Below are 15377 nucleotides of genomic sequence, written 5' to 3' on the forward strand. Positions count from 1 at the left end.
TTTTTTAATTTTTATTATTGTTCTCAACATACAGGGTGCGCTATGAAAGTAATGCGCATGGTTTCATTGTCACGTAACTACCTGTCGTAGCACGCTCGGACCTGTCTGAAAATTTGGGGCGGAGTCTCTCCTTTCCAACGCGCTCGGTCTCAGTTCGCTCTGAGCAATAGATGTGGTAGGACTTGGCAAAAATGCATCGGAAACTTATCAAATGCTTCGAGAGGCCTTTAAGGAGGAGTCCATTTCGAGATCTCAGAAACTTTGAGTTCAGACCGTCGGTTAAGCATCCGGGCAATCGCTGACATCCTAAACTTGTCAACATTTGCGGTACATGGAATAGTGACGGAGGATTTACAAATGCGAAAGGTCTGTGCGAAGCTTGTGCCGAAGGTGTTGACGGAGGAGCAGAAAAACGTTCGAGTTTTGCGCTGTGAAGAATTGTTGGAATCGATTAGAAATGATCCAGGTTTTTTAAATATTACTGTAACTGGGGATGAATCCTGGATGTTCGAGTACGATCCAGAATCTAAACGACAGAGCTCCGAGTGGCATTTTTGCCAAGTCGCACACAAAACTTTATGGCGTACCGCTGTTCCAGCGAACGCTCCATCGCACCGTGACACAACAGAAAAAATGACTTCGCTCTACGACACGTCCTACCACTTCTATTGCTCAGAGCGAACTGAGACCGAGCGCGTTGGAAAGGAGAGACTCCGCCCCAAATTTTCAGACAGGTCCGAGCGTGCTACGACAGGTAGTTACCATGCGCATTACTTTCATAACGCACCCTGTAGCTCAACGTTCTTGTTAAATAGATTAACTTTTGATATAAGGAATATAATATAGAATTGCCTGCCACAGGCATACTAATACGCCTTAGCAATGCTGAGCAATAAGGCTTACCTGCTAGCATACAACATTTTATTGTGGACGACAGGTCTTATAAGGACGATCCAATCTAGAGAGTGTTTTAAGCTGTTTGCTATATATTAAAATCCACTACAGTGGAATAAATTATCAAAAAGCGACTTCCACATACATATGTATACAACAAAAACGAAAACCTAATCGTCCGATTTTGAAGAGTAATACATCAATGAAAAGATATTGTAATAAACTAAGGACTGTAAAAATAATAATATATAATGCCCCTCGAAACACATCGATAAAAAAATATACAGGTGGGCTAACAAATACTATCATTAAACGTGCCGGATGACTTAATAAAAATTATATATTAATATAATATAAATTATATTATAAATAGTATATTTATTTAGTAAGAAAGAAAGTTATTTCTCGATAAGAATGTTAATATCAAAACTTGTGTACACATGTCGTTGAGTAACCATGGCACTATGGGAATTTGACCTGTTTTGTTGGCATAAATGTGTTTTTTAAATTTCTTAAAATTTATGAAAATTATGTTCTTAACGGGTTAAGAATTGATCAAAGCATTACGTTATGTAACGGAAATTAACATTAACAGTCTTATGTTAAAAATTACAAAAGTCGATGTTGCAAACATAAAGCACGTGCCATCGGTAAGCCTCTATTTTTTTTTAGTGAATAATTAAATTCATATCTTTTAAACCACAAGACTCATAAACTTGAAATGAATACTCATTCTTCAGGTGTGTACCATGTGTTTTACTAATATGTTGCTTATTTTGTGCGTGTAAACCCAACAATTTGTGTATTTAACAAGCTCGTCCAACTTTCAAAATAAAATTTCAACTTTTAATAGAGTTTTAAAAAATTGTTGAAATTTGTTGAGTAAGTGTGTTATTTGTAGAGTGATTAATTCCCTATTCGAACATATAGTTATAATTTGCGACTTTTTGCGCCTTTTCGTGAAAGGCTAGCTTGTGAGAAACTGAATGCAACATTCAAATTTATTTGTGAGCCTTTTGGAAATGAATCAATGTCATTTATGGGAAAAAGCGCGCATGTTTCATGTAAATTTGTTGCGCAATTGGAAAATGTGCAATAGCAAACGGGATAGACTTGCAGCAAAATATCCGTGGTCGGAAGGCAATCTTAGCTTGAACTTACTTGGAAATTCAAGCGAAGTTGTTAAGCTGGTCGTCCAAAAATAACATTCGGGTTGAAACGAGCAAGAGGACAGAGAAAGCAAGCAACCGACCAGGCTCTAGAAACATAGCACTGGTTTATTGTTGCAAGCGTCGAGTATAGCTGCACGTAAGAATGGGTTCAGAAATCTGGCTGCAGTACTAAAAATACTATCCATTAACCCAGCTAAAGCGAAGATCATTAGGAAGTGGATAAGCAAGCCCGTACAAAATCCTGTGCGCTCTCTCGCTGAAGAGACTCTGGCCTTAGTTCTGGATCAACATGGGCTTACAAAGGACCAGTACTGTGCGATTCAAGAGGACGCAAAGAACAGAAAGGAACCAATTTATCCCAACTATAAGGCAGTGGCTAAAAAAATGATGCCGTCCAGCCAATATTTATATATTATATATTTATATTTATATAGCGAAAGTAAGCCTACAAGATCTTTTAGATCATACAAGAGGAGGCTATTACAATGGCAATGAAAAATCAGCAATCGAACTTCTTATCCGCTGATTTGATATAAAGTTATGGTTTTTTTGTTTTTTGCCAATATTTTTATTTTTTTTTTAATTATTTTTAAAACCGGGGATCTAATTATTGACAAGCTTCCTTGGCTTCCAATGACAGTGACCTTTCACAAGATTCTGGTTCACTCCAAACAGACTCTTGAAAACCCAGTTCTTTCTGTCGGATATTTTGGAGAAGAGGCTGCAGAATCCAGAAATAAGACTTACAAGTCCGACACTTTGTCAAAATAATTGTAGAGGTGGGTATAAGACTAATAAAAAAATTATCATCGTATCTTAAAAAGTTCACGAGATATTAATTTATGCCAAAAAAAAAACATGTAAAATTTACAATAGTGCATGGTGTACTCAATGACAATAGAATAACAAGATGCGTAACGGCCATACATTGTTTTTGCACTATGCAGCCACTTTTTCGGTGGCGGCAATAATTGCTCTCTGCTCGCTTGCTAAAAATTGAGAGCATAAAAGTCGGAAAAGAGAATTCACTTGCTTGTGTGAGTGAAAACAGTATGGAAAAAAGTGTGCATGTGTGCGTAGTTGTGCTAGAAGATGATTTTCAGTCCGAAGTTGGGGTTAACTTTGATCCAAGAAACGAATTTGATTACTATTTTGGTCAATTTCGTGGTAATATGATCTAAAAAATATTATTTCAAAATGGATGCCATGACTATTATTTTTTAAAGAAGTTATTTTAATATTCTTTAGTCTGGTTTTCGTTATATAACCGCGTAAAATTAGGAAAATAAGTACACTTAAAAAATTTCCTTTATTTTGCACTACTTAGCACAATTACTTATCGTACTTATATTATTGTGCTTTACTAAATCAGAAAATCTACTTTTATTGCGAATAAATGTGGATATATTATTAATATTTGGAAAATTAGTAGCAAAACGAGGAGTTGTATGTATTTGTCAGCTTTAAGCAAACAGATTAAGGGAAACTAAAAGAAGAAACAATACATTTGGCTTTTTCCTACCTACCCAAAATTGCGCGGTTTTTAAAAATATCAAATTAGAATATAACAAAAACATTCAACTAAATAATATTTGCATTTCAAATACTGAATATTGGTCATCATTGGTATCATTGCATGATAATATAAGTATACATTTTTTTCTTGTATACTAGTAATTTGTACTAATAAATATACTACATAGTTAAAAAAAAAACGTATGCAATCTGTTTATTGCAAAATTGAATTCTCGAGGCAGGACCAGCGCACCTAAGAATTGCTAGCTACAAATATTTTTTCCACGTCGCAAGCTGAATTCTCTATCGACAAATTTTTTAGTATAAAGTAATTTGTGAAATGAATTAGGTATTATTATGTATATTTATTCATCTTTTACTATTTCTATGCTGTATTCGAATAATTATCATGTCAAGGCATTGCTAAATTAGAGTTTTTACATGGTGGCAATCGATCAAAAATATGCGTTACGCATCTTGTTATTCTAATGTCTTTGGTGTACTAGAGTCTGTCTGGCAAGCTTATAAATTTCTAAAACAGAAAAAACGGTATTGTGATTATCTTACCTATACCCATCTAATTGCTTAATTCCGATAATTCTTATATATAGAAATCTTAAAGTTTAATAAGCCAAATTATTTCATATCCTTACAGAGGATATATTTATTTTGGTCAAAAGTTTGCCACGCAGTAAAGGATACATTTTTGACCATATAAGTTTAGTATTAAGAGCCGAGTCGATATAGACATATATTCTGGATCAGGATAAGTAGACGATTCGATCTGACCGTATGAACGTCGAGATCTCGGGAATTATAGAAGCTGAAGAATTAAGATTGTTTCTGAAGACTTTAGGAAATTGCCCCACTCTAATGGAATTTAAAAAATTACTTACCAAATATTTGATTTCGTGTTGGCACTCAATAGTGTCCAAAAACAGTTTCGTCCGTATAAAAGTCAAGATTTTGGTTTTTTGGGAAATTTACAAGACACATACAAAAATTAAAAATCTAAACGCTTTCTTCTGCCTGTTACTTACTTTTCAACGAATCTATTATACCGTTTTACCGTTTACTTTTTTTTTGTGCTGGCTCCTAGAGAAAGCTCTTGGCTCTCTCGAACTTTTGTTCAAGAGCCAGAGAGAGAGCGTTTTAAAGACAGCACCTCTCTTGTAAAGAGCACCTCTCTCCTGTCAGTCGATCACTGTATGTGTATTGCACGTATGCTTGTGCAAATTTGACAAAATTGCCTTTCACTTACAAGTTAATGGACTTTAAATCTATATTATTTTTGATCGACCATCATGTAAAAGACTCAAATTTCTCATTGCCTTGACATGATAATTATTCGAATACAGCATAGAAATAGTAACGGATGAATAAATGTACATAATAATACCTAATTAATAACAAAAATTAGTTTATACTAGAATAATTGTCGTTAGGGTATACAGCTTGCGACGTGGTGCTTATGTCCGCTGGCTTATGCCTCAAGGATTCAATTTTGCAATAAACAGGTTGCATTTTTGTATTTATTTTATAAATGTGCAAGCTGATAGAAAAAAACTAAACTCAGCGTTCTATCTCATAAATGGAAAAATGAGTAATAGTTTCTACATGTTAAACAATATTTAAATAATTGATGACCTATAATAAATATACATATATTCATAAAATATAACGAAAAGCAATAGTTAGAAAACTAAAATAATATCCGCGGCATCAACATCTGAAATAATATTTTCTGGGATATATATATTAAAACGAAATTGACCAAAACAATAATCAAATTCGTTTCTTAGATCAAAATTGACCAAAAATCGTATTCTAGCATATTCTAGCGTATTCTTTTGCTTACTGTTTTTACTCACACAAGTAAGTGAATTCTATTTTTCGATTCTTATGCTCTCAATTTTTAGCGAGCGGGAAGAGAGCAATTATTGCCGCCACCAAAATGTGGCTGCATAGTGAAAAACCAATGTATGGCCGTTACGAATTTTGTTATTGTAATGTCTTTGGTATTACTCTACGAGTATAAAAAGGGCTTATGATCACAACGTTTCTGCGTAAATTAAAACCCGTATTATTTCTAAGCATCGAATATTCGAAGTCGAGTATAATCTTATTTAATAATACATTTAGAAACAAACCACAATTAAGTTTTGTTTTACAAAAAAAAAAAATATTTTCCTGGTTGAGGTCACATTTTGGAGGTTCAATATAAATATTTGTTACAAGAAAATATTAGCCTACTAGTCTAATACTAATAAGTATCAAATTAATAAAAGTTGTGAATTGGGTTTTATCCCATCGTATTAATAAATATTTCCAGTCAACGTCAAACGAAAACGTGACATGACAAATAATATATGATTACTGATTAGCTGACGTTTTCAGCACAAAAATCTGGCCATTTTACTGTCTGTCGCAAGGTGAATCTCAAAGAATGATCTATAAAATGCTGGAACGCGGAGGTTTACAAGGGTTTCCTCGTACCCTTTTTAAATTTGGATTAATGTTGTCCTGACTTTTCATTATTCTTTTATTACTATTCTACGCAACAAAAAGCTAGAAATAATAGATGTTTAAATAAGTATTTATCACTAAAAGTGTAATAAAATAGTAGATGATAATCTAAAAAGACCTTACAAAAAAAATAATAGTGCAAGACCATCACAATTATTTTAAAAGCTAAAAAAAAGTAAGTATAAAGTTTGCAAAAATAATTTACTCTTATTAATATACAAGATTGCTGCAAAGGTTGGTTTGAAAAGATTTGTAACATAAAAAGTCAAATATTTTATCGAATTCAGAAAAACTCAAAAAGATACCTAAAAATTGCTAAACATTGGAAACTGAGTAACAAAAGAAATTCTTTCAAAGCATCAGCGTATAATTTGTTTGAGTAAGTTCTGGACTTTAATAATAAAACTTTCGCCAAAATGTAAATCGTCAATTTGAATTCTAACAGCGTATAGTGTTAGTTAAGCAGTAACCTTACGCCTTCAATAGTATCAAGAGATGAAACGGTGCAGGTGCGCATGCTCATCATATTTGTTTTGTTTGGCATTTTCAATTGAAAAATTATCCGATTCGTAAGTACGAGATTTTTACTAGACTAGAACAATAGTTAAAATTCAAAAATGTAATCAAAACATCATATATGTAACATTATTTTGAATATCAACTTCGCTACTGTGATGCATTTGTGCTGCCTCCCGACTTGCTGACTTCTTGTACATGACTTTGTGCAGATTGCTGCGATGAGAGAACATCAGAAGTCCATGCTCCAGTCGCTGCCGTTGGAGTTGTAGAGTCTTTTTGGTTACTGCTATTGCAAGAATCAAAATTAGCATTGCTATTGCTGTTAAGCGCCATTCGCTGCATTTGGCGGATTACTGTAGCGGCGTAGTAGGCTTGCTAAAAAAGTAATTTAAAACATGTATTCATTGCTATTTTAAATAATCTATTACGCCGACCTTCCAACGAGATTTTGCAAAATTTTTCTTTAATTGCTCTGACACGGTTCCGTGAATGTTTCTGCTGCTAGCTTCATTTCCAGAAATCCTAGTTTATAACGATACATTTTATATATAATATAATAACAATAATATATACTATTTTTTTTTGGTTTAATCCTTACCAAGCATGGGCAAGTGCTTGCTTGCAAGTATACCGCTTCTCTACCGTCACACACATAAGGTTTTTAATGAAATGCTTTGCGGACTCGCTTATTTCATCCCAATAGGGTGAATCGAATTCGAAGTCGCCTAAGATAAATATAATTTTGTTAATACGTGATCAATCATATAGGAAGAAAGAACAATTTACAAGCTCTGATTTTCTGAACTTAAAAAGTAAAAGTAAAACAAAAGTAAAAAAACTATTCATGTCTCATAAAATTCAACAAATCGTATATAATCTATAATCTTTAATTTGTTCATTAAAAATAAAAACAAAATATTACATTACATTTACTTTATTACTTTATTTACTTTATGGAATATTATCAGCCGTTCTGCTTCTATCATACAGAAAGCATTTAAATTGAGAGATTAGTTTGCACATAATCGGTCGGACAGACAGGCATGTTGATACTAATTAAGTATAAATATTATTTATATAGTCGCAAATGTCTCCTAAAATCATTTTATCAATTATATGATTCCTTCATAAGTTATTTGTCACCCAGCGTATTTCGGCAGTTATTTTGAGGCGGCTCTTAAATAAACAAAATCACAAATAGAATAAAATAAATATGTCTAATTTATGAACTTTTATTCATAAACATGAATCAATGATTTTAAAAAACAAGCTTATTAGAGAAACCTGCCTTAATCAAGGGATGGTTTTATATTCGTGCAGAGGGTAATATAATTGTTGTCTAACTATTTAATCGAGAAGTATATTAAAAAAGGGATTAAGGCTCGGACGATTATATTTTACATGTACATACACATATAACATGTCATCGTAAAGTTCTGCAAGGGCATACAATAGAACCCTACGTGAATCAACAGTATTTACGTAAAAATATTTTAGTCAGATAAACACAGAAAGTGTTCAAAATAGTCTTAATAAGATTTTGTGTCAATTGTTCCAAAGCCCAAATTCTTATTATACTTATATGATATATATATTTAATATTTTTTATATATAATATTAATATTATAATTATAATTATTAATTATTTATATATAATTATAATTATTAATTATATTATAGATTCTTGGTAAATAAAAGTCTCTTTTTTTATAAAACCATAATTTAACCAACCTACTGGACGGAAGTTGTATTGGTGTCTGGTATAAGGTATATCTGGTATTGGTATAAGCCTTGGTAAGGTTTTGAACACAAAGCATGATCAATAAAATTATGGCTTTAATCAAAAGCCCTGCAATTTATATATTAATATAATGTTTAAGTCTTTAAAACTCAACCTTGCAAATCTTTAAAATTTATCCCAAATCAGGAATGTGATATCGAAAATTATCAGAATTTCAACATATTCACAGTTACAATTTTAACCACAGAATCTGGAATATGGGATTATTTTTGAACATGGGATTTGATTATTTGAACATATTAGAATCGTACTGTAAAAATATTTGGAAGAAAAACATGTTTCGAACACTGTTGATTTGTGCAGGGATCTATCTATAAACATCGGCTTACCGAAGTTAGGTTCCTTCACTGTTTTTATATAACACCTTTTAAAATCTGTGCGAAAAGATTAGCATCATTTTCGTCATAAAATGGAGGGTAGCCGCATAAAAGAATGTATGATATCACTCCAATACTCCACACATCGACGGCTTTTCCATACGGTTTTTGCGCCAGGACCTCAGGAGCCACATATCCTGGAGTTCCACAGGCTGTAGCCATAATTCCAGAATCCTCCATTTTAGATAAGCCAAAATCGCTAATCATTATTTTGCTATCATCGTCAGGACTATAGTAGAGTAAGTTTTCCGGCTATAAAAAATCATCATAGGTTTTTAAAAAACAAACAAGAAACAATTTAATATAGTATTTAATACAAATACTTTACTTAATGGACCGTTCTTTGTTTAAATAGGTGAAATATCGCATTGGCACAATATCTGTTTGGTATTATATTTTACATTTGTTATAATTGCAGAAACAAACAAAATTTTTAAATTGCATACACGAATTTTGGCAATTAAATAAATTATTAATTCTTTGTGTAAGTTATTTGTATATAGGCATATACGCAGCATGTCAAGCATGTCTGGGATAGGACTTAAAAGTACTTTTGGAGTTCTAGGCCTCGGTTTGGCTATGACACAATTAAAATCATTTAATTAAAAATAGGGCGTTACAAAACCTTGTTCATCCGTTTTTTTTTAAAGAAAAAATTGCCTTGGAGAGGCTGATATCTATTACTTTTTGTTAAACCTTATATAGCTTAGAGATCCGCTGCCTATACATATATATATTTTTCTTCTACGTGACAATTATGATCATTCAAGACAAAAATCAAATAACATTGTCTTACCTTAAGATCACGATGGACGACACCTTGCTCATGCATATAATCAACCGCTTCTAGTATCTGTCTTATAAGATGAGAAGCGTCCTTTTCAGTGTAGGACCCCTTTTCGACAATGCGATCAAAGAGTTCCCCACCAGTAACCCTTTAAGTACCAAAAATAAAAGTAAGACAACTAGATACAGATAACATTAACTTACAACTCCATAACGAGATACACCTTTGACTTGTCCTCATACGTTTCCAAGAGTTGCACTATATTTGGATGAGTTAACCTGAAAGAAAAATTGTAGTCCCTTGATTTTCTGTGGGTATCATCGCTGGAATAAACAAAATACAAGCAATAATTGTTCGCCCTCGTGGGATGTAAGAAAACCCAAAAGATTTTAAATACTCCTTTAACTCAATATCTAACGTACAGTTCAGCCTTAAGACGCTCTTTTTAATATAATGTGATGTAACAGAAGCCTCGAATCGCTTATCTTAGACTGATTTCTATATGCGAGTGCACAGTAAGTTCAAAATGGGATTGGGATATGAACTCACCGCGTTCCATTTGGACATTTGCCGTCGAAATGATTTGCACTGAACCTAAACATGAAAAGAAAGTAAATTAAGCAAACAACAAGAACGAGTTTGTAAAACAAGAAAATCAAATTAAAAAGGCAAGGAAATAAAGATTTTTGAGCAAAGACTATGAACTAGTTCATACTAACTTTGGTAAAAAAAATTTTTTTTAATTTTTGTATTTCAACCAAAATCTCTTATTTAAATCTAAATATATATGAATTATGTTTATATATGTATATTCTTAATCAGTATCAGAAGTCCTCTCAGAGCAGAGCCTTCTTTGTTAATTTAAATAAATCACAAAAATTTTTCAAATGACCTGATCTAAAATAGGATTTACGTCAAATATATTTGAACTTTCAAGTTCGTTTAAAGTATATTTGTGATATTAATAAATGTGATCTTTAAAAAAAAAAAAAAAAAGGCGACCCAAACACCCAGAAAAAATTAGAAGGAATAAAACAGATATCTGTTGTATCAGCGTACTCAGTGGTCTAAAATATTCTCATAAGAAAAACGATCTCAGTGTCGATAATTTCTAGCAAAAGCAGCCTCGGTTTCTAGATTTTAAAAGAGGGATTTGAGGGTGACTGAAAGAATGCCGCAGAGAAAATGAGATCAGATCCTCTCTGGAATTAATGTTATAGAAAATATGTTATGTAACATTTATGTTAAATAAAAACCAATTTAAAAAGAAAATATTTTAGCTTCTTCTCCTTATCAATAGAAGTCTTATTTTGTTGGTGCGAAAAATGTGAGAGGACAAGATCAATTAATTAATAATTAAATGCTCCAACTTGTAAATAAGTAATACGAACTTATAATTATGAATATATATTAACAATAATTTTTGTGTCGAATTTTCTTTAATTTCTATTATTTAGTTTAACATTAAGCGTGAGAAACGTACCCCTGGTAATTTAATTTTAACAGTATTTACTTCCTATGCGGAGTATATAGTATTATTATTAGTAATTAGTATAATTATCATCAGGAACATTATGCAACATGTATGTAAAATAAAATGCATTTTGAAAAAAAAAAATTTTTTTTTTAATTTACAATCTAGTTTTTCGAGATACCTGTTAATCAGCTAGTGGAAGTGCAAACAAGAAATTTCAAAATTGATTTGGCATATCGATAGAAATTTACAAGAAAATAACAAAATGAAAAATATGGCGTTAGAGTAATCTTGGCAAAACTTTTTTTTGGTATATCAATTGAAATTATCAAGACCAATAATAAAGTGAAAATAAATGAACATATTTTTCAATGTCAGTTTGTGGCTGTTTGTAGGCGTATCTACGAGTATCGGGTATAATTAATATCAAACGTGCGACCTCTAATCAACTTCGATAGCGATCTTTTATAAACATAATTTCCTAACTGCACTATTATCAGCGGAAATGATTTCAAAAAAATTAAAAGAATATTTAAAAATAAAAGTACACTATGCTAACACGTCAATTCGAGGTATTCTTTTTGAGGGGTAAACAAGTATAGAAGCTAGCTTTGGCAAACAAAATTTCTTTTGTAAACTTCATTAAAAAATCCGAATTCTAACATGTATAACAAGGAATTATTTCGTTCAAAGTTTGAAGGTCAAATGAGACATTGATCATTTTTGTCTTTCACTATTGTACTCTTATTGGTAAATTTCATATTTTATTTCCGTTTACAGGCACAAAATATATTTTGCTTTTCATTTTATTTATAACGGGTTTCTATACTATACGGCAGATGATTTAGTATTTAAAGTTCCTTCATCGTCAACTCTAAATTATTTAGATTCTTACCTTCTCAAGACGCGAATTTCATTCTCCAGAGATTCTTCCTTTCCCTTTAACGCTTTCTTATCGATAATTTTCACTGCAAAGTGTTCGCCTGGTGGATCTTTGCTTTCAGCTAGGCGTACTTCTGAAAAGGCTCCACTAATGAAGCGGTGAAAAATGGTTAATGATTAAAGTACTTTAAAATGTTCCTGCTTAGCACGTACGTCCCAAGAAGTCCGTGAAGATTGTATTTCTCTTCAATTGACACTTGCTTATTAAGCTCCTTTATGTCCTTCGCCTTGGCTTTCTTGCCAGAATCCTTTTTGCCAAACAAAGGCATTTCTAAGCAAGCAGACTTCGACCTATGTTTTCAGATTTTCAAAACTCGCATGGTTATTACGCTACAACAGCTTAAACCAGACTTCTCACAGGTTTCTAAAAATATTAACGACAAACCTTATCAGCGAAGCCGAGCATATATTCTTAAATACAGGTACATACATACATATGTAGCTAGACACAAAGCAATGCAGTTGTTTTCGGTTGGGAACTCAATTATTCCGCTCAGCTAATGAGCTCTGCTGCCAAAGGTTAAATTTCAGCTGATTACCTTATAATGAGTACATCTGTAGTTGAAAGCATACACTTATACACTTATATATATATATATATATATATATATATATATATATATATATATGTGTGTGTATATATATGTATATGTTTAGGCAGTAAGACTTTAATCTTTCCGAATATCCTAACGACTTTCATCAACCAAAACAAGCACAGGATCTATGTGTACATAAGTTGCTTCACTTTAAACAGAACAGGATTGAAGACGAATTTTTAAAATGGCCAACGCGTTTTTATTTAAAAGATCCATCTAATGTATCATACAACTGTTTACAGGTCCTATTGTTTACACAAATGTGTATTCAGTATTCTCCGAATTTATAAATACTTGTGCGTAGCAGCGTAATGATGCCTGTTTTGAAAGAGTACAGACGCTAGGGATTACAATTACTTTTAGTATTGATTTATTGATTTTATTCAGGCGCTGGCGCGACCATTGTGGCAGTGTTGGGCAGCCAGCTTTTTTTTTTCGTATAAAAGCGAATTGTACAAGTCATTTTTATTTATACCCCTACACAAGTACATCCTAGGTACTCCCCTCATGTTGATGTCCCCCACACCAAAACATTTAAATTTAAATAAAATATAAAATAAAAGTAATAAAAAAAAGAAAATTCATTCTTTGTATATGTATAGTTATGTTAGTTAGTGATTATACATTTTAAATTCCCATTGCAAAGCAATAAATAATTTAAACACCCGTCTGTCAAACGCGTCAAAAATATTTAAAGTGTATGTATATATTTTTGTTTTGCAAATACCACAATTTATTTCAGTTTACTTTTATTTCTATAGCCGTTTTGATTTGCATGTATATATATATAAATATTTATATATTTCATATATATGTATATATTTGATCTAGATAAGTAGCCGAGTCGATCTGGCCATCTCCGTTTGTCCGTCCGTATACGCGTCGAGATTTCAGCAACTATAAAATCTACATATAAAGATTGAGATTGAGCATGTAGATTCAAGAGACAATTTTTTTTCCTGATGCCAAGCCCAGTCTAACATCTACAATCTGACTAAAACTGTCACGCCCACATTTTTTAAAATATTTTTATAAGGTATATTTGATTTTATAAATCTTCTTGCTAAGCCGACAAACCGCCCAAAACTAAGGGAAGTATTTTTTTTTTTTTTTTTTTTTTTTTTTGCTATCGGAATACCAAAATCACTTTGTCCACTTCCAACGCCTACAAGCCGCCTAAAACTGTTACGCCCACACATCAAAACAATTTTTGTTATGTTTTTCATTTGATTATTTGTTTTTCCCAATTTCTATCGATAGATATGCCAGAAAAAATTTGAAATTTGACTTCCACTAGCTCATTAGCGAACTTCTTTCTTATTGTTAACGGTGCAATGTGGAAAATACCAAAAAGAAAAAACGGTCTAGTAGGACTGGTATTGATTAAGTCCCAGTGTTATTGCAAATGTAATCGGAATCCAAAACGTGATTTTTGAAAAATTAGACTTTGTTGACTAATTAACTTAAGTCATCAGTGAACCTAAAAAAAAAATTGATAGGAATTTTTAAATATTTAATGTTTCTAAATGTTTTGGAAAAAAGTCTTGAAAACGTACATGAAATTTTACATTCTTTCAAATCCATCATAAATGGATCTGTAACAGGGCCGATATTTCAATTCCCCAGAGAAACAGGTGGGATAATAAAACGATATGAAGCCCTGAATAAAACAATTATCAGTGGCTAATCTTAAGAACAAATTTTAGGGGCTTTAAACATAGTGTGAGTATTATATAATTTAAATTTTCAGCTCCGTTTTTGTGAATAAAGGGATAATAATTGACGTCCTTTTAATTTTGTATATTAATGTGTTGCTGTGGCACTGGATAATAGGCTTTTCCCACTGAATCCAATCTATCTATTCTATATATATGCAGTAAATCAGAGTTATTTTGCCATATTCCTATTGCTTTCGATTTGTGTAATTTTTATAAAAAACGATTTTCTCAGAACATTAAAATTTCGATTGAATCTATGAGTTTGTTTTTCATAGAAAATTTTGCTTAACTTCCTAATTGCCGAATTCGATGTGTTTAAATCATCTGCAATTAACAAAAAAAAAAAAAACATTTTCAAATTTGTTAACGGCAAAACAGCGTTTATATAAAAGAATTATATATATGAGGAAAGCATTCATATCAAGAATGCAATGTTTTCATATAAACGCACGCGGAGCCAAAGCTGCTCTGGCATTCGTTTAAGCAACAAACTTGTTTATTGCAAAAGGCATTGTTCAATATAAATTAAAAACATATTTACATGCCGATATTAGACAAGAGTGGATTGAAATTTTGTAAAAAAAATTTTTGTAAAGCCTAAAATATGTAAAATTGTTCTTAAGAATTGAGTATGACTAGTTTGCGTGATTAGTGGGAATTATAGAGGGCTTGGCAACGTACAGCGTAACCATCAGTATAATTAGCATGCTCAACCTCATAGATTACAACATTCATACGGCCAGGCATACAGACATGGCCAGGTCGACTCCTCTATTGATCTTTGTAAAGAATATATGTACTTTTTAGGGTTGGAAGCGCTTCCATCTGCTTTTTACGTACTTTTCAAAGAATCTTTTATTCTTCTTACAGGTTAAATTAATATTGGGCAGAATACCAACGTCAGCTGTCAGATATATATAGAAGAAATAGAGGTGCAATATCCCGATTATCGCTCAGATATAATAAAAAAAAAACCTATGAACTCAACCAAAACGAAACTTTCTACAACCAATATTCACAAAATGTTCAGATCAAAGGAGGGAAAATGCTGTATTT

At 31.9% G+C, this 15377-nt stretch overlaps 1 protein-coding gene across 10 annotated transcripts; it reads right to left on the minus strand.

Annotated features, from left to right (window-relative positions):
* Positions 1–6289: 6289 nt before the first annotated feature.
* Positions 6290–13070, minus strand: LOC6555811 (calcium/calmodulin-dependent protein kinase type 1). 10 transcript variants are annotated; one of them, XM_026983421.1, is made up of 11 exons: positions 12898–13069; positions 12442–12562; positions 12161–12371; positions 11961–12095; positions 10141–10185; positions 9795–9914; positions 9601–9739; positions 8792–9056; positions 7225–7351; positions 7061–7148; positions 6290–7001 (listed from the first exon to the last, which is right to left on the minus strand). In XM_026983421.1, exons 3-11 carry the CDS (start codon positions 12274–12276, stop codon positions 6774–6776), a joined length of 1263 nt encoding a protein of 420 aa, XP_026839222.1. In that variant the 5' UTR covers positions 12277–12371; positions 12442–12562; positions 12898–13069; the 3' UTR covers positions 6290–6773. The 10 variants fall into 10 exon arrangements, with proteins under 10 accessions (XP_026839222.1, XP_026839221.1, XP_026839227.1 ...); XM_026983420.1 differs by having other exon boundaries at positions 12438–12562; XM_001982692.3 differs by having other exon boundaries at positions 6454–7001; positions 9795–9869; positions 12438–12562; positions 12898–13066.
* Between the last annotated feature and the right edge of the window lie 2307 nt (positions 13071–15377).

The sequence above is a fragment of the Drosophila erecta genome, unplaced genomic scaffold (genome assembly GCF_003286155.1).
Source record: "Drosophila erecta strain 14021-0224.00,06,07 unplaced genomic scaffold, DereRS2 tig00000294-arrow-arrow-pilon, whole genome shotgun sequence".
Taxonomy (NCBI): domain Eukaryota; kingdom Metazoa; phylum Arthropoda; class Insecta; order Diptera; family Drosophilidae; genus Drosophila; species Drosophila erecta.